At 35.7% G+C, this 24,224-nt stretch overlaps 2 protein-coding genes across 2 annotated transcripts; one reads left to right on the top strand and one right to left on the bottom strand.

Annotated features, from left to right (window-relative positions):
* The first annotated feature begins 545 nt into the window (after positions 1-545).
* On the top strand, positions 546-2,906 carry LOC127127577 (uncharacterized). Its single transcript, XM_051056819.1, has 4 exons — positions 546-689; positions 859-1,624; positions 1,716-2,526; positions 2,618-2,906. Exons 2-4 carry the CDS (start codon positions 885-887, stop codon positions 2,801-2,803), a joined length of 1,737 nt encoding a protein of 578 aa, XP_050912776.1. The 5' UTR covers positions 546-689; positions 859-884; the 3' UTR covers positions 2,804-2,906.
* Positions 2,907-4,398: 1,492 nt separating this feature from the next.
* On the bottom strand, positions 4,399-7,178 carry LOC127127578 (uncharacterized protein At2g39795, mitochondrial). The gene is made up of 3 exons (XM_051056821.1): positions 6,828-7,178; positions 4,829-5,163; positions 4,399-4,741 (listed from the first exon to the last, which is right to left on the bottom strand). Exons 1-3 carry the CDS (start codon positions 7,089-7,091, stop codon positions 4,585-4,587), a joined length of 756 nt encoding a protein of 251 aa, XP_050912778.1. The 5' UTR covers positions 7,092-7,178; the 3' UTR covers positions 4,399-4,584.
* Between the last annotated feature and the right edge of the window lie 17,046 nt (positions 7,179-24,224).

Raw genomic sequence — 24,224 nt, forward strand, 5'->3', positions numbered from 1 at the left:
TTAAAAACAATTTAAACAATTTATTATTGAAATAAACGAACACTTATATTAAATATGTAATTGTTTATCATTGATATACGTATTATAATTGATAGACATATATTTTTATATAATAATATAAACTATAATATATAAATAAAAATAAATATATATAAATATATAGTGTGCGGGTATGGGGCAGACTGGATACTAAGGTGTCCATACCCACACCCGTTTATTTTTATGGGTAATTACCCGAGCCCATATCCGTACCCATTTTTACGGGTTTTTATCCTGATAAATTTACGGGTGTCCGTTGGGGATGAGTCAAATTTCCATCTTTAATATATAGTATCAATTATTTGACACCAACATGTATTGATGATTTGATTTTTAAGAAAAAGAATTACTACTTTTCTTTTATCATTAAAAAACACTATCCATCAAAATTTATCTCAACATAAATTAGTCTTTGCGAAGGGATAAAAATCTGAATATGAACCGGCCTTTTTTTAATAGAACAATTAATTTTATTACCTTAAAAAAACTGCATTCCTTAATCTAAACCAAGCGCGCCCTTTTTCCTCAAAATCAAAACCTTTGGCGCCCTAAATTACAAATCACTGATATTGAAACCCTTTAGACCAAAACTGAACCCCAAAACGGTACTCACAATTCACTCCTTCACGGTGGCACGGCACGGCACTCTGGTATGACATTTATTTCGTTCCTTTTTATTTTGGTGCTTCATAGCTTGAATTGGAACCATTTTAATTTTGGTGAAAGGGTTGAAAAGTTGATTTTTTCATGGAATACTGCTTCACAACCATGATTTAGGTAAAAGACTGATGAATTATTCATATGTTGATTGTTTAATAGGGGAATAAAAGTCTCTAGTTCATGATATGGAATACCTAAAGAAGCTGAGACACCCATTACTTACATCAAAAGAGCCCAATGAAGATCCTGCAATGGAGATGCAAGATCTAATAACAATGTTACAGAGTAAGCAGTATGTGTTCTGGCATAGAAGAAGCGGAAATTCAGATATATTTTGGACTCATCCAGGCGCAATACATTTGTTGAACCAATTTCCCTTTGTCTTGGTCATCGGCTGCACGTATAAAACCAATAGATTCCGGTTCCCACTGCTTGAAATTGTTGGTGTTACTTCAACAGAGTTAACATTTACCGTGGCATTCGCCTTTTTGGATTCCGAGCGATTAGATAACTTCACTTGGGCATTACAGAAGCTAAGAGGATTGTTTTTGAGAGATGATTCAATTTCTCAAGTTATTGTGACTGACAAAGACCCTGTTTTGATGAATGCGATTGAATTTGTTTTTCCTGATTCATGTATTTTGCTATGTCGATTTCACATGTCTATAAATGTAAGACCAAAATGCAAGAAGTCGGTGTCTCCAAAAGAGACAATCGTGAATGTGCTTGACGCATGGAGTGATCTTATTAATTCTCCCGACGAGGTTGAGTATTTAGAGCGCTTGCATCATTTTGAGGTACTATGTGAAAATCATCCTATTTTTCTAGAGTACGTCAAAAATATGTGGTTGATTCCTCACAAAGAAAAGTTTGTCTTAGCGTGGACTAATCGAGTGATGCACTTAGGAAATACAACAACTAACAGGTATGCTCAGATTAATATATAAACTTGTCGAGGATTTTCAAACTAATGTATAAACTTGCTTCTAATGTAATCTTCTATGTTTTTTTATTAGGGTTAGGTCTATACGTGGTACTTGGAAGTCACTAATGCATGATAGAAGTGGAGACATGTGTGAATGTTGGGATGCAATGAATAATATGTTTAGACTGCAACATTGTGCAATAAGGGCTTCATTCGAAAGAAGCACATACATGGTGCAGCACCGACATAATATTCCTGTGTATGATAAATTGAGAGGATATGTATCAAAGAACGCATTGATCCATATTGGTCTTGAGTATGATCGAATGAGCTCTACAGATATTGAAAATTTTATTTGTGGTTGTAAAGTTAGAAAGACGTATGGTTTACCTTGTGCGTGTGAACTTCTGCAATATAATAGGACGAGTGTTGTTGCGATTCCATTGTTGGTAGTTCATATACATTGGAGAAGAGTAAAATTTGGTGATAAAAAGGATAATGAGACAGACAAGTTGGAAGAGGAAGACTTTGCGCAGGAGTGGGATGTATTGGTAGAGCGATTTCGAGAACTTGACATTGCTGGTAAAATTACTCTGAAGAGCAAAGTGCGCGATCTTGCATTTTCTGATACAACTTCAATGTGTCAAGCTCCTATCATTGAAGGTGAAGGCCCTTCTACTAGTGGCAAAGGCCCTTATGAGGAAGACTTGGTGCATGAGTGGGATGCATTGTTAAAGCGATTTCGAGAACTTGACATTGTTGGTAAAGTTATTTTAAAGAGCAAAGTGCATGAACTTGTATTTCCAGATACAATTTCAACGTCTCAACCTCAAATGATGGAAGATGAATGCCCTTCTATTAGTAGCAACAACCCTTCTATTGGTCATGAGTCAGTTTGGGAGGTAAGTGTTTAGACACAAGCAATGTATATGTTTGTCCATTTTTTACTACTGTTATCATTAGAATGTGTTGATATGATGATATCATGTGCAGAGGAGGTGCCACAGAGCTGCCGCGATTCTTCGGACTGTCTTAGATAAGCAGTTCCTTCTTGAAGGAACTGAGCCTGATGAACACCTCACTCGGGCACTATGCATATTGCAATATGGAACTGCGGAAGGTGAAAGTATGGAGGGACTAGCATATCAGAGAAGAAAGAAGCCTCGCTCCATCGACTGATTATATTGACTAATGTTTTTATTCACTTAACTATCTTTTTTGTTTAATCCCTTGCTGTTATTGTAATGATTTTTGTTATGCTAGTCTAACATTTTCTGTTGAATTCAATCTCTTCTTAACCCTGCTAAGGTTTCATCTATCCAAACCATATCCATATAATAACCAATATAATGGATTGGATATGGATCGGATTTAGAAACATTTTTTAAAACCGGTTTAAGAAAAACATAATTGGTTTTATAATCAGTTTTATAATCAAAATTTATAGTACATTCAATTAACAAATTGTTAAGGTGAAGATAAATTAGTTAAAAATTATTTGATTAAACTTGTTCTATTTAAAAATTTAACGACAAAACAAATCAAATTTTATAAAAATTATAGAGACAAATTCCAGTTTAAAATAATCATTTTAATTATATATATTTTTAAAATTGATCTGTATAAAAAATATTTATAGAAAGTAGAAAATATTATGAAATTTAATTGGTATAAAATTAAAAAATAATTTTGATTTAGTGATATAGATATTTATTCTTAGAAATTAGTTATTATCAGTATAAATTTTTTTATACAGTTTGTATTATTTTATAGAGGGTTAAAATAATCGTTAAACTTCTCATAACATACAACATTTATAATTAATTGACCGTATAAAATCTTTTTATATCATCTCTACATTTTAATTAAATTCTTATTGTTAAAAAATTAACATAATAAAAGTTATATTTAAAAATAATTTTTTATTAAATCATTACTAAAAGCTGGTACAAGTTTGTAAAATTAATTAAAATTATATTCTTATCCAATCTTATTTAAATCAATTTTTTATTTAAAATCTCTTTTAATTTTTTTTATCATAAATAAATAATTGACCCTAAACTATTTGGGGGGAACGAAGTTGTTGCATCATCCAAATTAAATTTTAAAATGCCTTTTTTTATTAAATTTGTCTATTACATGTGACAAATGTTTATAATGGAAGTTATTGATTGGAAATTGCAATTTAAAATCATTTTATATCAAAGTTGTGATATTAAAATGAAATGAGTCAATAAAAATTTGATTATGGATAATTTTTTTAAATCGATTATAAAACCAAATTAAATTTTAAAATTTTAAATGGATGCAATAATAATCATATATCACATTTGGTCCTGAATTTGAGAAAATATCATAATTTTGAAATTCTTCTTGTTCAATCCGAACTTGCCCTTCTTACTTGTCTTGAAATTGTTTACGAGCTTTACCATTAATTCGCTCATAATCTCAATTTTGCAGTAATGATTTTGATTTTGATATCTCATAAGCTTGAATTTCTCTCCCTTGGACCTGAATTGAATTTGGTACAATGCATGCTCCCTGGTCTTGAATGACTGGTACATACTAATGATTAAGCAGGCTTGGTGTTCTATCATTCATACAGTTAATTTCTTGCTATAGAAGTATGTAGTTTGTGTAGTAAATGTTCCTACTTCACAACACTTCTATTCTTTCTGCTCACCTACAAAATCATGAATATGTAATAACCAGAAGTAAATAAAGGTGAACACATTTAACTTGCATCTCAAGAATGAAAAGTAAACAAACACAAATGAGAACCACCCAGAGACTCTTATATTGATTGAAGGGCGAAGTAAAACTATAAATATCAATCTAACACAATCCTGGTTTTTCAAAAGTTATTAGCTTCCTTAAGTAACTCTCGTAACATGATACGTAACATAACATGCTTTTGACATCAAATATCAATCTCAAAAGTATTACAGATCATTTCTTTTTTACTCGACAAAGCTCTTCACTTTCTTCAGCCACAATAAGTATTCCTTGCTGTCTTTGTTAAACATGTATTCCTGCAAAAAGTTGGTTGTGCCGGCTGTTATCCCACGGATCTCAAGATACTTGAGGAAAGCCTTTTGCAGATTTTCATCCAAATCACTGTAAAAAAAACACAAACATTTAGAAACTGTAATAGACGCATGCTATGATAAAGTCAAATAACAACATATATTATTAAATGCTTACGTGAACTCAGGTCCCTCGTATACCAGCTCATCTTCAGAATCGTCGGGCTTCTTAATTGACAAGCTATCGATCGAAACCTCGTCAGGGAAAGCAGTCAAGCCAAACTCTAGGGACACTCCATTTCCTTTGAAAACAGTCACAACCAAAGGAATGCTAGATTCAGTATCATTCTTCTCATTGTCATCTGCATCGTCACCCTCATTTTCTTCAGGTGTTATGTTAGGGATGTCAACTTTAACTGTGATAACTTCATCCTCATATTGTCTTTTTAGTTGAATAGTTCTTTCTCCAGCATTGTCCTCAATCTCAAAAGGAAATCCAACAGGAATTTCAACCTGGAAAAGTTACACAAAAGTGACAAATAATGGTGAATATCAAAAGCAATTGTTCTCCACATACACATCCTATAATAATCTGTTATTCCTGACCCCTGACAAGAACCACAGGTGGTACAAATCTAAAAGGGAAAAACTTTCTATCTTAAATTTTGCTGCTAGAATACATAATTTTATGTGCCAGGAAAAGTTATCAGTATATAGCACTTAAAGCTGATAATGATTGTCATGCATTTTCATATACCGAAGAAAATCCACAAACAATAACATGGTATTTTCTCAAACTCAAACAATATTTCAACTTTCAGACGAGGAAAAGGGCTGAAACTTGTTTTGCTCATTGGCAAGCAGCAATTCAAGAGTTATTCAAACCTACTTGCAACATATACTAGTACTTCATAGAGACAAATCAAAGAATATTAAGAAAACTCAACGGTAAATGACACTCAAAACTGATAATTATTGTCATGCCTTTTCATATATCGAAGATAATCCACAAACAATAATATAATACTTTCTTAAATTCATACAACATTTCAACTTTCATACGAGAAAAAGGGTTGAAAACTTGTTTTGCTAGTTGGAAAACAGCAATTCAAGAGCTATTCAAACCTACTTACAACATGTACTTCATAGCGGAAAATCAAAGAATATTAGGGTTTAATATGTTTTTTGTCCCTACAGACTAACAAGCTTTCAGGTTTAATCCCTAAAAATGATGATCATATTTTAGTCACTTTGTATTTTATAGGGACTATTTGAAGGACTAAAAGTATCCAGTTTTTTTTTGTGAAAAGCCTTCAAAATAGGAACTATTTTTACAAGATGTAATACTACGGAGGACTAAAATTTTAGTTAAAATTTAATAGGGAATAAACTTGAAAGCTCTTGATTGTGTAGGATTAACAACATATTTAAGCCAAAATATTAATAGCTAACTGGTAAGAGCCAGTTAAACATACTTATTTTTAAGCACTAAAACATAAATCACTTAAAAGCATATATGCACGATGACAGCAGTTTTAAATACCCACATAGTTTTGTTAAACTATGATACCGAACTTAATCTTACTGACAGTTAAGTTAGCTTATTAATGAAATGAGCAGCATATGAAAACAACAAATGCAGATTGCAAAACACAACTCTTACACGGTCACTAGTATAATACAAATAAAAAGAAGAAAAAAAAGTTACCCACCAACACAACAAAATTGAACTCTCTTAACTATTTTACTCAATTCACATCAACTACATCCAAGCTTCTATCTACATTGATGCAAGACATAATTCCTCCTTCTGGTAACCAATGCAAATGTTACTTTTTTGGTGGAATTGGCAACAGCAGTGTTATCAAATAGTGATGCCAGAACAATCTTCCATTTATCGCGTTCCACAATTGACAACACTGGTAACAAACATTCTAAAACTTCTACACCTTACAAAGAAATGGAACAAAGGGAAATTCACCACAAACCAAAACTACCAATATCAACAACAACAACAACAACAACAACAACAACAACAAAACTTGTATCATGTCAAAACGCAACATTAATTGAAAATACACAAAGCTGAAGGAAAAGAAACAAATTTCGAAGAAATTTACAATTATAATACACTAGGGGGAACAAAGGGGTTAAACGTAATAGTTGGAAAAAATTACTTGTTCAGTAGCTTGTTCATCCTCGAGGGCGCAATTGATTTCAGATTGAAGTACTTGAACAAGATTAGCATCTGGGGACGACTTATTTGCGACGGCGTTAGCGAAGCTACGAGAGGGTACAAAAGGAGTCATCTCTTGGTGAGGAAGGAGTTTGACAGAGAGTGCGCTGTGGAAGGTTCTGGAAGAAGAAGAAGCCACCGTGCGGCGAGCAGCCAGAGGAATTACGGCGGCGGTGGCACGACGTAGGACGGTGTACATGGCCATTTGAAAGTTGAGTAGAGACTGGTGCAGGGTTTAGTGTTAGGGTTTTGGGAATTTGCAAATCGGGGTTGTCCTTTTTATAGGTGCCCAATTAATTAAAAGAATGTTTAATTACATTTTGGAGCTTTTACTCAAATAACAAAGTGTTTCAAATTTAATATTCAAATAATCAATATTACAAATTATGTATCAAAATATTTATGTTTAAAAAAAAAATTGCATGTGTCATTACTAGTTGAACAAAAATTGGTTTTGAAAAAGTTTATAGCACGGAAACAAGTTTCAAAAATTTTCTGGATCAAAAATCGTCTAACTGAACATAGTATCAAAACGTTAGGATATGTGTAGAGGTGTCAATGCAATGATAATAATCCACAAGTCAACCAACAACAGCTAATAACAATTAATTGAATATAATACAATATGAAAAGTCTATCTCCAACGAACAAAACACACAAAAAATCAAGTCAAGCAATGCGATCAACAATGTTTGGAACTTTATGTAGTGTTTGTTGTTCTTAGAAATTCAATCACAACCAAATGGTTTGTGATCTACACAACAACACAAATTTCAAAATGCATTAAAAATTATGATTCAAACAATGTTGATCAAATGATCAATGCAATCAACAATTTACAAACCATAAAATAAAATAGATAGATAGATAGATAGAGAGAGAGAAATTACACAAGGATTTGTTTATGCAGATCCCCAATCGACCTCGTTATGGATACGTCTGCCCTCAATTCGAATTAAGATATTATAATAAATCTTACTTTACAAAATGTGTGTATACAAGAGATGAAGAAATCGAACTCTACAAACTATAAGTTTGATGTTGACTATACCACCTCCAAATCCCTTGATCAAAGATTGATCAAGTAACCAACAATGTCGCTTCAATTCACATGTTCTTGCTACTTCCTTGCAAGGCACTCCTTGTCTCAAGGTTTTCACCCGATTGAATTAATCCCAAGCACACACTTGTTAAAACTCAAGATTTGCCAACATGATCCACCGTCTCACGCTACTCCCTTGCAAGTAGGGGTGTGCAAAAATATGGTTAACCAAACTATATGACTAAACTGAATTGCATTGCACCATAAAATAACTAAACCACTTGAATGGTTAATGAACTGAACCATTTAAATTAACCAATTATAATTCAGTTTAAAACCGGTTCATAACCAGTTTTCTTTTATAAACTGCTTTAGTTATATTTTTTTTTAATAAAAAAAAGAAGAATTATTGAGAGTAAAAAAAAAAATAGAAATTAAAAATATTTATAATTATGAAAAGTAAAAAATATTTTATTGAAAATTAAAAATAAAATTATAAAAAAAATATAGTTTTTTTACAAAAAAAACCTGAAAATAAAATATTTTGTATTCCATAATATAAAAAATAATTTTTTTCTGAAAATAATTTTTTTTATTCATTAAAAAAATCTAATTTAATTTGAAATAAAAAAAATATTTTTTCAGAAAAATAAAAAATTATTGTTTTTTGAAATAAAAAAATTCTGAAAAAATATTTATTTTTTTGAAAAATAAAATTTTCAGAATAAAATAATTTTTGTAGTGAAATTTTTTCCCAAAATTTTTGAAATATAAAAATAAAATATTTCTTTTTTATTTTTCCGAAAATAAAATTCGAAAAAAATTTATTCTGGATTTTTTTCCCTGAAAAATTTAAATTATAAAATTTTTAAAATTTTTTTTTGCATGAAATTTTAAAATTATCTATTCAGATTATTTTTTCAAAAAAATAAAAAATTTAACTAATTTTTATAAAAAAAAATTTTTAAATAAATATTTTCAATTTTTTTTTAAAATTAATTATTTTTTATGAAATAAAAAAAAAACTGATTTTAAAAGAGTTTAAATTATAAAATTGGTTTATAATTGCAAATTGATTATAAATTAGTTTATAAATACAAACCAGTTATAAACTAATTTTAAACTAAATTGAAACCATTTTAGCAATTAACTGTATTTTTTTTAAGATGGTTATTATAAACTGAACTGAACTATAAATGTGGTTTGGTTCAGTGCAGTTCATAAACCACGAACACCCCTACTTGCAAGGCACCCCTTATCCCAAGACTTTCACTCGATCGGATCCAAATTGCACAATCTTGTCCAAAACCTTCAAATCCTAAGAGATCTCAAAGGAAAAGCTCAACTCAGATTTCTTATTTGAATCCCTCAAAGTTCTCAACCCAATATTCTCGGTACAACAAGCCTAATTAGATGTTATCAACCATAATCTAGATGAAACTCAATCAAAAAATGATTATGTGTAGTTTGATTGTGTGTATGCATAGATGGAGTTGAAGATGATGAGAATGCTTTGAAATCCTGGATTCATGTAGGTTTTACCCACTCTAGAAATCTTACTAGAGAATGATGCATGTGTTAGACGATAATACCGATCTAGAAGGGGGTTGAATAGACCAGTTTTTGAAATTTAGCGCTTTTTAAAAATGTTTTCAACGGTTGCGGAAGCACCCTAGATTATAATCGTCTAAACGATCCGTTAATGGAAATATCAGATATGCGTGAAACCGAATGGAATAACTAAGATAGAGATAATCAACCACTATCTAAATCAATCGATTAACCACTATAATCCTTGATATCATTACCTCAATAATGCTTAAACACAATAAGAGATCAAGTAAAATATTACTAAATTTGTGTGAGATTAATTTTATCGAACACTTGGTGTGCACTCCACACCAAGTTTCAATTTCACTCAAATTGAATGTGCATAATTTTACTCAGTTGCAATCAAAGTGATTGCACCAATTTATCGAACAGTTAATATGCACAATCAATCAAGCGATATTGAATTTACTATTAATTTCACACAAAACGTAATTAATGCAGAATTTAAAGAGTTAAGAGATAGAGAGAACAAGACCGGATTTGTTGAGGCAATTCCCCATCGTCCTCGCTTAGGGTACGTTTGCCCTCAATTCTAAATATAGAATTAAGATGTTCTTATTAACACATTGCAAAGTCAATACAAGAGAATAAATGATCACCACCAATCAACCCCTAGAGTTGTTGCAGATCCTATTTTATTCTCTCCCCTTGATTCGAGTTGAACCAAGTCCTTCAAGCGCTTCGAACAAACCTCCGGTTACAGCTACCTTATTGTAAGAACATCACGTTCTCCAAAACTTCACCTCGGCTGATTTCGAACGCAAGTCACTTGAATCCTAAGCTTTCTTCAGAATTCTCTGGTTACCGTTACTTGTTTGACCGAACCCTCTGTTCTTCAAACTTTTCACTCGGCTGAATCTGCGAAGCAAAGGTTAGTGCAAAAATCCCCAATTCTTGGAGGACAAAACCCCAAATGGTTTTATTCAAGAAAAACCCACACAAAGCCTCAACCCAAACTAAGATTAACCCAATCTTATTTGGACGTTATCACAGTAGCAATGCACAATGCAATGAAGAATGAAGATGAAGAGCACTTTAGTGTATATCTTTCACTTTTCTTGTTATTGTGTTGAAGAAGTGACTCTAGAATATTTATATGATGCATGGACCAACTAACATACATAAAAGAATTATTTTGCAAAATTACACAGCAGAAAATTAAGTCTAAGCAACGGCCACTCGACCTGTTCATACAGGCCACTCGACCTGTATGGACCCGAGGCAAAATTATTCAAGTAAAACAGATGATGATTCGACTCAAACAGGGGATGGGTCGACTCAAATAAAGTTTTTCCAAGGTTGAGTCGACCTGTTCAGACCCGTGGCTACATGGTTCAAATGAAAATAGGCAATGAGTCGACACAACATGTGGGTGATTCGACTCATTTAGTTTTCCCAGGATTGAGTCGACCTGTGGCTCGACCTGTTCAAACCCGAGAGTTACGCTCCGAGTCATGAGTCGACTCACAGGTCTTAAACTCCCAAAAATGAGTTTTGAGATGTATTTTGACCAATTTAAACCGGTCTCTTATGAACCTAGGATATTTACTATGATCAAGTGCATGATTCACATCTATGGTATGCTCCTATATGCCTGGACACGTTGGACCTATATTTTGAACATGTTAGAGGATGAATGCATTCTATGATATGATGATACTGTCCAAAGTACACGTTATGGGTGATTATAAAGGTTTTACATCATTAAAATAAGGACTAGGCATATTTGCCCTCACATACTCCCCCTTTTTTTATGATGGCAAACCGTGTCACAATCGCGTACTTTGATAGACATCCTCCCTCTGATTTTATGCATGCCTTCAAACATTCTGCTATTATCCTTCTGCTAAATCATCTATTGTGTTTGTTTTGATTGCTTCTTGTTAGATGCCAAAGTGTGTTTATTTGAGCTATCAAATGTGGGCATCTTTCACTCCTTTTTGTCGAATAAGTGTTCGAAACCGCCCTTGCTTTTGTTGATTTGCAATACTATGTGAAATGATCTTGGTACCTTTAATTTGTGTGTTATTGTGCAGGAATTAGGCATGAAAGAGTAGAAAACGAAGGCACAAGAAAGATGGCAAAGGAACCAAGAAAGAATGCAAACATCAGCAAGCTCGCTAGGCGAGTGAGGTAGCGAATTACTCGCTAGGCGAGCACTCAGCGAGATGCCAGCGAACACTCCCAGACTTGGGCAGAACCAAAGCTATCAATTACTCGCTAGGCGAATCTGTGGCGAGGATGCAGCGAGTAATTCCAGTAGCAAAACCTTCAGAACTCGCTGTGGCGAGGGAAGTAGCCATGTACTCGCTAGGCGAGCATCCAACGAGCAGGTAGCGAGCAATTCCAGTAGCAAATTCATCAAGGCTCGCTGGAGCGAATGAGAGGAAGTGAGGGTTTCGCCTAGCGAAGGATTGTTCGCCTAGTGAACATATGCAAATTTTCTGGGATGTTTCTGTAAGACCCCAATTTTGTCCCTAAGATCCCTCATGGCATCATAACATTGCATTTGCATAGCCTCAAGGATCATAAGCATCTTGGTTCCCCTTGCCTTTGGGTGGGACTCCTTGTGAGTGGTTTGAGTTCACCAAGCATGCTTGAATTGTATATCATTGCTTTTCTTATTTTGTTCACTAAACAAAAGCACAAAAATATGTCACTAACATTTCTTGTTTGTAGCCTGAGCAATCACAAGGTCAAGAGCTTCAAGGAGATCCTTTGTGCAAAGATATGGTCAAGAGAAGATGAATGAAAGCATGGTAATGGTTCCCAAAACTCTCATCCATCAAATATGCCTCCCTAGCATCTCAATTCATCATTTTTGATCAAAGCAAGTCAAAGGGTTTGAGGTTTGTGCCCCAAAGAAACCCTAATTCATCTGTGCACTACAATGCCTTGCTCATGAAGCAACCTCAACCCACGATCAAATACAATCAAGGGAAGTTCTTTAATTCTTCATTTCATGCATATTTGAACTTATTTTAGTGTCCTCAATCATCAATTCATCAAGATATGGGTTGTGGACTTGAGAAGTTGATCAGTCAATCCATCTGACTATTTTGAAATGCACTGAGACCTAACTTTTTATGTGTTGGTCAAATGGAGATGGTTTCAAAAGAAAACATGTTCTTAAGGACAATATGAACAACTTTCATGTTCATCAAAAATTGATTTGAAGCTTTGAAGGCCATCTCCCATTCCAATATATTATAGGTCATTTTGACTGAAACCCTAATTGAGGGTCAACTTCCCAAGGACATAACTCATTCCTTTTTTATGATTGGAAATCTTAACATGTCTACTTCAAATGTTATGTTGATCAAAATTTCAAAATCTCAAAGGAAATACATGTGATAATGCAAGACATTATAGGTCATTTTGGACCAAAAGCATTAAAAGGCAAAAAGTCCAAATTCAAGTGCCCATAACTCTCTCATCAAAATTCCAAATGATGCAAAATTTAAGTCCATCTTGATTTTCTTGAAAAGATCTACAACTTTGATGTTGGAGGTTTATTCATTTGAGGCTTGCATCATCAAAACAGAAGGGCTTGAACATTGGCCAAATTTAGAAACTTTGCATTGACATGTTTTGCACATCACTCTTTAAACTCAAATTTCATAAATTTCCACACTCCAAATGGATTTTTTCCCAACATAAAAATTGTTCCTTACATCAAGACCTTTCTAACCATTACTCACATGATCATATTTGGATTTGGCAAATGGTATTTTCGAAGAGTTGAACATTTAGGCATAATTATGGAATGCACATGAAATCTTGATACACAAGCAATTGCCATTCAAACTACACGTCCAATTCAACTTGGTTTGTGTTCAGCATGCATTTGCATCAGCTCTTGGGCTTTGCACGCGCCTGTACAGGCCCATGCATGAAGGATCCAAATTCCATGCACATGAGAATTCACCTTGCTTGCAGTTTGTTTTGCTATAAATAGAAGGGTTCAGCTTCATTCAAAATCAACCTAAAGGCGCCTGAAACCCTGCTGAAGTGATTCCCCAACCTCACCAAAGAAGCAATTTCCATTTTTCTTCAAATTTTTCAGATCCAAAATTCAACTTCATCTGGTTGAATTCTTAGATCTAAAGCTTCTTAACCTTCATCATTCATCTCACTAATCTTCTGTTTTGGAAAAGCAAGCAAGGAATTGAGCTCAAGTTACCAGAATTCAAGCTTACTCTTCAACTGGTATTTCATTCGAATCTCATCATCCTTTGACCTATTGGCTTAGATCTTGTGTTGGCTGAAGTCCTCTTAATAGAGGCATCATGTTTATGCATTCAATTTTTGAAATCCATTGAGTTCATGATGAACACCAGATTTTTCAATCTCTGATTTCTCACACCATGGAAATCTAGAGTGAAAATGGATGGTACAGGGATGATGTACATCATCCCAGCTTTCCAATGATGTATAGATCGCATGATTTGGTTAAGCTTTGGTTGTCTGCTATGGTGGCCGGAAAATGCAAGCTCACCGGAGAAGAAGGTGGCTCTGGTGGCTGCTTCAATGCCAGATCAAATCTGGACCGTGTGATTGCATTGCCAGATCTAATCTGGATCCTTCATTGTTATGACTTTTTATTGGTTTCCATGTGATTGCATTGACCGTAGACTACAATAAGCGCGCGCCTCTGGATGCTTGGATCTGCCAGCTCAATTAATAAGCTCAAATCCAAGGGCTCTCGTTTTTTGCTATTTTTAATTTCTGATTTCATTTTCTTTAATTTCCTTTTATTTCAAAAATCAATGTCTCTTTCATTTTTAATCCAAAAATTATGGGACCAATTGCATTAGTCTCCAAATAATTTCTAGTTTCTATTTCTGATTTTTAATATTTTTTATTTTGTCATTTGATATTTTTTGTGAATTTTCTCTTTTCTGGTCTTTTTTAATTCATTTTAAATAGTTTCTGATATTCAAAAAATACAAAAATATTGTCCTAACCTATTTGAATGATGATGAATATATGAAAAATATTGTCATCAATTTTTAAATTGATTTGAGATTTATTTGAGATTTTAGATCAATTAGGTTATTTTTATTCATTTTTAATTGATGAAAAATAGTTTCTGACTTTTAAAAATGCTGAAATTTTTTGTCAAACTTTGTTTGACCTTGTTGAACTTGGGATAAATCACTTGGAACTTTTGAAGGTTGATTTGAAGTGATTTTGAAGTTTGACCTTTCTTTTATTTTTAATTCAAGTTTATTTTTAATATTAAAAAAATGCCAAAAATATTTTATTCATTTCTTGACTTTCAATCTTCATCTCACTTCTGTTTTTGATTGTTTGACTTTGACTTTCAATGTTATTGGTCAACATATGATGATTGATACATGGTATTTCATTTAATGCATTTGTATCATTTTGCCTTCTTTTGTCTCCATTTATTCATCTCCTTCTTCTTCTTCTTCTTTTTCTTTTTGATCAATGAATTAAAGGTTGATAAGTTAGCATGGATTAGGGAGACTTAATCTTCCTTGATTCAAATCTAATTCATCTTGATCAATTGATCAAGTGAATGGCTTTGCATTAAGGATAGGTTGTTTCCTAAATCATGCAAAAGACTTAAACCAATACAAGATCAATTCTCATTTTCCTTTTGGCATGGCAAGTTGTTGGGACTTGGTTCACTAATCAAGACTCCTAACTTGTGTTTGTTGCCTATATTATTATTGACCGGCCTCAGATAGTTGTGACTTCTACATAAGTCCAATTACGATTGCTTAATATAGCGCTAAATTTGCCTTATGGCACACTAACTACTAACACTAACTATTGACAATTAACATTTATTTTTTGCTCTTTACTTTTATGCAATTTACTATTCTTGCACATATTATCCATTTTCTTTTCTCTTTGCTCACTTGAGCACATGTTTATGTTGATGCCATTTGCCTTTTTGCTCACTTGAGCACATAATTGTGTATATATTATTATGCTTGTATTTTATTTTGATTATTGTGAACCAAATGCAAAGAAATGGACTTAGTTTCTAGGACTTTCCCTATGCAAGGAAATGGAGAATTGGACTTAGATTCTAGGACCTTCCTTGTGCAAAGTTGGAGTAAAAGGATCTTAATGATGAAGATGGATTAGAAGGACCAAATCTCTAAACTCACTCTTGTCCATTCTTGTTTTACTTCATGGAACTTTTGATGTGTGTGTTTTTGTGCTAGGGGATGTTTTGAGCTTAATTGAAGGACCATTGCCATGTTCATCCAAAGTGAAAGATACAAGACACATTGAGGATCTCCTAGGAGACTTGTTTGATTGCTTATGCTTTGTGATTGCTTATTCCAAAGGATGGGAGCTACTTGGATCATCAATATGATCTCAAGAGAGGAACTCCTTGTGTGGTTTTATTCTCTTTCCCCTTACCTCTTGTATGTTTAGGATTTAACCCTTCTTCTTCTTCTTCTTCTCTTCACTCTAACCCAAGCCAAAACTCTTTGTGCAAACATTTAACCAGTATTTTGAAACATTAGAAACCCAAGCCTTATGCTTTTGATTTTCAAACTTTCTTTTCATAACACTTATTTTGAATTGAACTTTTAAGTCAACTTTGACCATTTTTGTATATACTTCTAATTGGTAAATATAACCCATTCAAATGTATTTTGTGGTTCCAATGGCCACTTTCTTAATCAAAAATCTTTCATAACCTTTAGCTATTAGGTTTGAGTTATCCTTGTGGTAGATGTAAACTCACATATATCCTTAGTGATGGACAATAAGTCTTCCATGCTTATTATAGGGTTAACCCCTCACTAGCATGTTGAAGCTATCCTCATATGGTGGATTTGTGGTTTGGTTGAGTTTTCTCCCTTTGATAACAAAAGACCTTAAGGCTTTTGGACCAATCAATTCACTAACTTGTTTTGAGATTTTTACCCCGAACTACGAGGTTTTGATCCTAATCTTTTTATAAGATGGTACGTAGGCAATAGGTTTATCCATCCAAACACAAAATGTAAATAACTTGTACATTCTCTTCTCATCTCTTCAATCATGTTTGCACAAACAAAATTTTCACAAAAACAACAACCTTACAACAAATATGAAAAGGGCTCCCTAGGAGTACCTAGGATGTTTTGGGTGCCTAACACCTTCCCATTGCATAACCAACCCCCTTACCCAGATCTCTGTTTCTTTTACTAGTTTTTGTTAAAACTATTAGGTTTTTGTTCGCTTTCTAACCATTCCTTTGGATAAATAGAAGTGCGGTGGCGACTCGACTTGTATGATTTACCTTGGAGTTAGTCAATATCTCTAATGGTAACGAATACCCCGCTACAGAAAAGTGGCGACTCTGCTGGGGAGATCATTTGCCTAGTGGGTTTTGCCTACTTTTCATGCTTGTTGTATTGTATTGTTTTGTGACATATTTTTGTGCAATTTGGGATTACTGTATTGTATGTAATGATTGAATTGCTTGATATTAATTCCTTGTATGCTTGGTGATCTTTGTGAGATGAGTTCTATACCCGGACTCGAGTGCACTTAGGATAGGAGAATGGCGTAGTCTTGTTGACTTGTGTGGAGTTATTCCTTAGCAAGTTGACTTGCAAAGTCCATTCACTTGGTGGAGGTCATGTTGGGATCAATAATGTCACACAAGTAAGTTGTGGTTAGACATTACTCTTTCCAAGATAGACCTTAGAAGCCAAGGACCTTAGTTTACCAAGCCCATCTTGGCCTATTCTTAGGATGTAGTGCGGAAGTCGTTCAAGTGTAAGATTTGATACGATTGTTACCCGATACTACACTCATAAGAGTCTCTCTTGAGAATATTTTTGGAATACGAGTAGTCGTTTCTCCGATAATATCCGAAAGATGGGATGATGACTATGGGAACCTCTTGTAGAACATGTTTGGCAGGTTTAAACCCTAGTACATTCCCTTTGGGGTGGTTCTTAACCTAAACTCCATGCTCGTGACTTGCAACAAACCCTTGATTCATGGTTGATCCATTCATGTATCCTTAATATCAATGGAACTTGGGTGTTGATGAGGTGTAAACCATAATCCACCAAAATGGATGATTGATATTAAGGATAACATGACCCATCCCATGACCTTTGTTTGGTGTACTTTGCTTGATCCTTGAGTGTGATTGTTGCATTCATGCATTCATGCACCCATTTGCATCCATATCATCAATAATAAGAAAATTTTCAAGGAACTTAAGGGGCTTATTTGCAAAATTTTCAGACATGGAAAGACAAAGAAGGAATACAAAGAAGTACAGTTTCAGACAACCAGATTTGAAAGAGTTAAGGAATCTGACATTCTATGTATTAGATCCTTTAGGTTTCAAAGCTCGTTTTGGGAAGCTTCTTCCTCTTTTGACTACTCAGGTGGATGAAGGGTTGATGAGTGTATTGGTGCAGTTTTATGATCCTTTGTACCGTTGTTTCACGTTTCCGGATTTTCAGCTTTTGCCTACACTTGAGGAGTATGCCTATCTTGTGGGTATACCTATTCTAGACCAGTTGCTGTTCAGTGGCTTGGAGAGTATTCCTACTTCTCAAGAGATAGCTAACATGTTGCACATAAATGAATCTCTGGTTGGTGCTCATATGACTACCAAAGGTGGAATTCAAGGTCTCCCTTCTGAGTTCCTCATTGCTCAAGCTACCGTATATGGGAAGGCCATGAGTGAGGATGCCTTTGAAGCCATATTTGTACTTCTCATCTATGGATTGATATTGTTCCCCAACATCGACAAGTTTGTGGATGTGAACGCTATTAGGATTTTCTCTACTCTTAATCCCGTTCCGACTCTGTTGGGTGATACTTATTTCTCTTTGCATATGAGGAATGCAAAGGGTGGTGGTGCCATTGTATGCTGTTTGCCTCTGTTGTATAAGTGGTTTATTTCTCACTTACCGCAGACGGTCGCCTTCAAGGAGAACAAGGGATGTCTACGGTGGTCCACGAGACTTATGTCTCTCACTAATGATGATATCTCTTGGTACAACCGTGTGTATGATGGTGTGCAGATTATCGACTTTTGTGGTGAATTCTCCAATGTACCTCTTCTTGGTACATGTGGTGGGATTAACTACAACCCTGTTTTAGCACATCGTCAGCTTGGGTTCCCTCTAAAGGATAAACCTAATAACATTCTGTTAGAAGGTGTGTTCTTCCAGGAGGGTAAAGATCCCCAAGGCATGAAGGGCAGAATGGTTCGCGCCTGGCGCAAGATTCATAGGAAAGGAAGGAATGAGTTGGGTCCTAAGAATTATGTTGCTATGGGGCCGTACACTGCTTGGTGTCGCAACGCGAAAAACAACCGGCGAAAAAAAACACAGAGCCGCCACCATGCGTTATTTATCCCAAAGGAGGGAAAGGAAACGCTCGAAGTAAACCTGAAAAAGGGAAAGGAATGGTCTTACGACCAAAGATCACAAGGTACGGGAGTCGGTTACGCAAGGGGAAGGTATTAGCACCCCTCACGTCCGCCGTACTCGACGGGATCCACGCTCAAAAGAATAGGATAAGGTTGCTGATAAACTGCTCAAAGAATGCACACACTGGAAATAGACAAGTGAGGGAAAACGGAGGAAACGGACTCGGCAGGATGTCGCATCCTGGGCCTACGTAGTTTGTCAAAAACAAACATCAGAGTCGATGTAGTTCGGGGAAATGGGGAACAGGCTCGCTAGGATATCGCATCCTATGCCTACGTATCTCATCTGGAATGAGAATCAGAGCTGCCGTAGTTCGGCTAACGCACGCCGAAACAAAACACAAAACAGAGACGCTGAGACGTCAAAAGAAACTCAACAAGGAAACAGAATACCAATAGCTGGGCTTACATCCGACTCCAAACAAAGCAAACAGGAAACTGAATGCCAATAGCTGGGCTTACATCCGACTCTAGACAAATAAACAATCGCTAACCAGCGAACACCAAAGGTTCTCCAAACGACAAACTAATAGGGAGTCTAGAACTCAAGCCTAGTAGTTGTCACACCAACACCAAGAAGACGCTGAGACGTCAAAAGAAACAAAGGTTGAACATACAGACTAAAAGGGAGTCGGGAACTCGGACCTAATAGCTGTCAAGCAAAACACACGCAAAAAGAAAAAAGGTTGCCCGGAGAGATCTCGCACGATCTCCTGCCTACGTACCTCATCTGGTATGAGGATCAGGGCGACGTAGTTCCCCTGAACAGGGGAGAAATTCTCCTAACCAGAGACCAAGCTGTCATACCCCAAAATTTGCCCGTTGGCATTACCAAACATTTTCCAAGACCCTCTGACTTGTTCTGCAAGGCACCAGTATCAAATGGACAAAAGCCCACTCACATAAGGCCCAATCCACAGGCGGCCCAAAACATCTGGCTCGCTAGGCGAGTAGCTCCTTCGCCTAGCGAACATTTCATCATGTCCCTCGCCCAGCGAAGCATTGGATCCAGGAAAAAGCCCAGACCTAGTTTGCTCGCTAGGCGAGCAATTCCTTCGCCTAGCGAAGCTTGCGAAGTTTGAGATTTTTGGACCTCATTTTAAGCCCATTAGGTCACCACTACCTCTACTATAAATACCTACTTCTCTGCCACGAAAAAGAGACACGGACACGGAGACGGACGAAGACGGACGGAAACACGCATCCAGAGGGAGAAACACAGGAACCCTGCTGATCCAAAGAGTTCCGAAGGCGAAAACCCTGAAGGCCGCTTACCCGCTCCGAAGCTATCGTCGCCCAATTCAATCCGGCTCGCCAATCCAGGTTTGCATTATTATTGTCGCTTTAGTTTCTTAATTGGCATATGATTATCATTTTGTGTCCTTATTTTGCATGTGGTACCACTTTAGTATCTTAATTTGCATGTGATCGTTTTGTACTCTCATTTGGCATATGGTACCACTTCATGTTCTTAATTTGTGGATTATAATTGAATTCATAAACATTTTGAAGTCTTGCATGAGAATTTAAATGTGTTTGCCTATTGTGAAACTGAACCGTATAATCATATGTTGGATGCCATAAGCCATGCTGCAGGTTGAAGTTATAATGTTCTCAAATGTCAAACCCGTGGCCGCTCGCTAGCTCATCGCTAGGCGAGCCCGCAGCGAGCCTTCGCTGAGCCTTCGCTAGGCGAAGCAAAGGCGACCGGGCCAGGGGCTGCTTTGCTTTTTGCTGCCCATTTCATGTTTACCTAATTATGATTCTGCATTATTTGGCTTAAATTCCTGGCTGTTATATTTATGTTATGGTGCATTTTCCAGTTGTATTTTACCTCGATGTTTTAATTCGTGTGTTCATGGTAAAGGTTAGCATACTTCCGAAGAAATAGCCGTCTCGGTACTCCGCTTTATGCATGGGAAACCTTCATGGAGAGGGCCTAAATTATTTCACTTTAATGTGAAGATTCATATTGATTGCCTAATTAATTTTACTATATTAATTTTTAATGTAATGTTGACTTTAATGTATCGATTTAATGCGGAATCGCCATAATTACCTAATGAACTTAAAACATGGACTTTAAATAAATGATATCGGACCTCTCTTTATTACCCCACGGTTACGTAATACGGTCATGTCCCGCGAATATGGGGATATCCTTAGCAAAGACCCTTCGGTAAAATCATCATAGTCCCTCGGATGTTGCCTTCGAAAATACCATTTTGTCCCTCGATGACCCTTCGGTGTAGCCTACGGTTAAATGCTGATAGTCCCTTCGAATGCTAAGGTGTCCTCACAACTGTTGCCTTCAATGACCTATCGATGACCCTACGATGACCCTTTTACATCCCCAGGATAAAACTACTTACTTCTCAATAGTAAGGACAGTTTTACCCTCATAAGGATGGGAAATGCCCAGAAAGACCCCGGACAGGTATAACCTTAATTGCTCATTCATAACCTAAAAAATATACTTTTCGCACCCCACACCTTTCAAACGTCTTCTTTTGGAAAATCACCACTTAGCATACATCCGTACTAGGATCATTGCCGAGTTATATTTTTCTAAACTATTTTCTAAATTAAACGAGATAACCACTTTGTATACATTCATGCAAGAATCATTACAAAGTTAAATTCTCATTTTCAAAACATTTTTCATACATTTCTCAACCACCTTTTTCAAACAAAGAAAACATAAATGATTGAGCAATTAAGAGCCCATGGATAACCATGGATACAAAGGGTGCTAATACCTTCCCTTTGTATAAAGTACCTCCCGAACCTAAGAATTTAAAATTAAGGTCTTTCCTGTTCTTTTCCACCTTTCCTTAAGGGATAAAAGAAAAGTCGGTGGCGACTCTTGCTAACCGCGACATTGCGATTACAAATCCAAATAAAGTCAGTTCACCGTATGACACAAGGGAATAACGAACTAAAAGGGAGACTGACTCGAGCCTAATAGTCGTCATGCAAATTATAACCCTAGGTTGAGGTCTCTAACAAGAGTTTGACTCACACAGGAAGTGAGTCAACTCAAGTCTATCTCTACATACGTTCAACTTCCTTGGAAGTTGACCATACGACTCCTACAGAAAAGGAGATGAGAAGTGGAAAGCAGATAAATATATCAAAAGCAATCATCACACTCTATATACAAACAAGAAGCTTCACACAAGGGTGGGCTTTAGTCAAGGAGTCATGTCAACCTCGACAAACAAGCCTGAATGCAATGGTAATCTGGAGCTCTTAACCACTGACATTGAACATCAGGGTGAGCAGATCAAAATGGTACTGAGGATGAGACCTCAAGCTCTTAACCCTGGCCTGGGTGAGCTCAAGACAAAGAAGGTGTGGGGGTCCAAAATGAGGGACCCTATTCCACCTGACTGACTCTATACAAGATTTTGGGTGTTTATTCAAGAGCATCAGCACGTAGTGCGAGCATAATGAAAGACTCAGTTGAATAGCAGGGGATTGATTGCAAATCCCTTCTATCTGCCAATTGCCTCTTCACTTAGGAGGTCTTAACATGTAACCATGCCTCAACAAGGAGGTCTTTAGCACAAATATAAACAATCACAAACATTGCCTCTTAAGGAGGACTTCAGCCAAATGCCTTCCAAAAGAAAACGACAGGGCTTCCAGACTACATGGAGTTAGAGAGGTTACCTAAGTGGTATGCCAACCACAAGTCAAAGCAAAGCTCAAGCAAGAGCTAAAAGCGACTAAAGTACCTGTACAAAAGGCTAGTCAATTAGTAACTCAGACAAACAAACAGAAAACAGACAAAACCAATCAACAGTGTTACACCAAGCAAGGCATAAAGTGCAAGCAACTCAAATTGTTTCATCATTTCAAATGACCTACAAAACAGCAAGGGTTAGTGACCAAAGTAATTGGCATCTCAAGAAATGAGGCCAAACCAATCATTAGTGCTAAACACCTGAAACATCAAACACAATTGGTGAGTACAAACCACTAGTACAAAGACTAGGGTCAAAGGCAAAGCAAAAAGTCAAAACAGAAGTTGATGTTCAACATGGAGCATATTTAATCAAGTAAGAACATGTCCTAAAAAGTATCAAATCCAAATCAATAAGCAAAGCCATCTAATGAACAAGATAAGGCAAAGGCAATCACAATGCACACAATTGGATATCAAACATAAAAAATCCACATTAAAACAGAAATGAGTCCAATGATCATGAAATTTTTTATGTGCACACAACATGTTAAACACAAGCATCATGCAAAAAATTGGAATCAGAAAAGCTCAATTGACATGTATATGAAAATGGACAAGAGCAACATCAAAATGTGTGACACACATTGTCACACCATACATCCATGTGTCCAAAACAGAGATGGAATATGCTAAAAATGCCAAACAAAAGCTCGAAAATCATGTAACATGTTAGGAATAAGCATGTTAAATTTCATGGCAATTGGACAATTAATGAGCATTTCACAATCAATTGAATGAAGCATGGTAGTTTTGCATACATGTTCAAACACACAATCTCAATTAAAAATCCAGAACCAGTCAATTCACACAAATGACATCTAAAAATAAAAGTCATCAATACAATCAAGTGAAAAAAAATTGGGAGCAATTTGGATTAACATGCTATTTTTTATGATTTTTGCAAATTGAATGAAATAATATGGCAAAATATGAATAAAATGTATGAGAAAATATGGAGGGAAATAAAATGGTTTGATTAAATTTGAAAATATGCTGGAGGTAAGTGTTGAACTCAGGTTCTGAAGGCCACATGAAGCACTGGCAAAAATAAAATTTCAAAACAACAATCCCAGGAATCAAACCAGGGATCACAAGGTCATAGAAGCGCTTGGAAAAAGAATAATTCAGAAATAGCAATGCCATGGATCGAACCAAGGCACTCGAGGTTCAGGGCGCGTTTTGTACAAAACGCTGCCGTTTCATTAATGAGTTGGCAAGCCAACTCAGCCAAGACCGAACGCGTGGAATGGTCAAAGGAGCCTGGCCAATGGTTTGGACATGAGGCGCGAACGTGGCGCCAGCTAGGATCAAACCCTAGGAGTAATTGCAGACGGCGGACAGTGGTTGTTTCCACCGTCTTCTCCGGCCAGCCAGGCGGAGAAGACCTAAATTTTTTTCTAGAATTTTAAAACAGGTACATCAATCGAACCGTCTCGATGCCAGGAGCAAGAATCTAACAATCATTAAGCCTAATTCTCACTAACAGACACGAATC

Source organism: Lathyrus oleraceus, chromosome 3 (genome assembly GCF_024323335.1).
Source record: "Lathyrus oleraceus cultivar Zhongwan6 chromosome 3, CAAS_Psat_ZW6_1.0, whole genome shotgun sequence".
In the NCBI taxonomy this organism is placed as follows: domain Eukaryota; kingdom Viridiplantae; phylum Streptophyta; class Magnoliopsida; order Fabales; family Fabaceae; genus Lathyrus; species Lathyrus oleraceus.

Excerpts from the sequence above, each read along its gene's own strand:
- LOC127127577 (XM_051056819.1), top strand. The coding sequence starts at position 885 with ATGGAATACCTAAAGAAGCTGAGACACCCATTACTTACATCAAAAGAG. Across the intron at positions 1,625-1,715 it reads GGAAATACAACAACTAACAG|GGTTAGGTCTATACGTGGTA; the intron begins GTATGCTCAGAT and ends TTTTTTTATTAG. Across the intron at positions 2,527-2,617 it reads GTCATGAGTCAGTTTGGGAG|AGGAGGTGCCACAGAGCTGC; the intron begins GTAAGTGTTTAG and ends TATCATGTGCAG.
- LOC127127578 (XM_051056821.1), bottom strand. The coding sequence starts at position 7,091 with ATGGCCATGTACACCGTCCTACGTCGTGCCACCGCCGCCGTAATTCCT. Across the intron at positions 5,164-6,827 it reads ATGAACAAGCTACTGAACAA|GTTGAAATTCCTGTTGGATT; the intron begins GTAATTTTTTCC and ends TAACTTTTCCAG. Across the intron at positions 4,742-4,828 it reads TACGAGGGACCTGAGTTCAC|TGATTTGGATGAAAATCTGC; the intron begins GTAAGCATTTAA and ends TTTTTTTTACAG.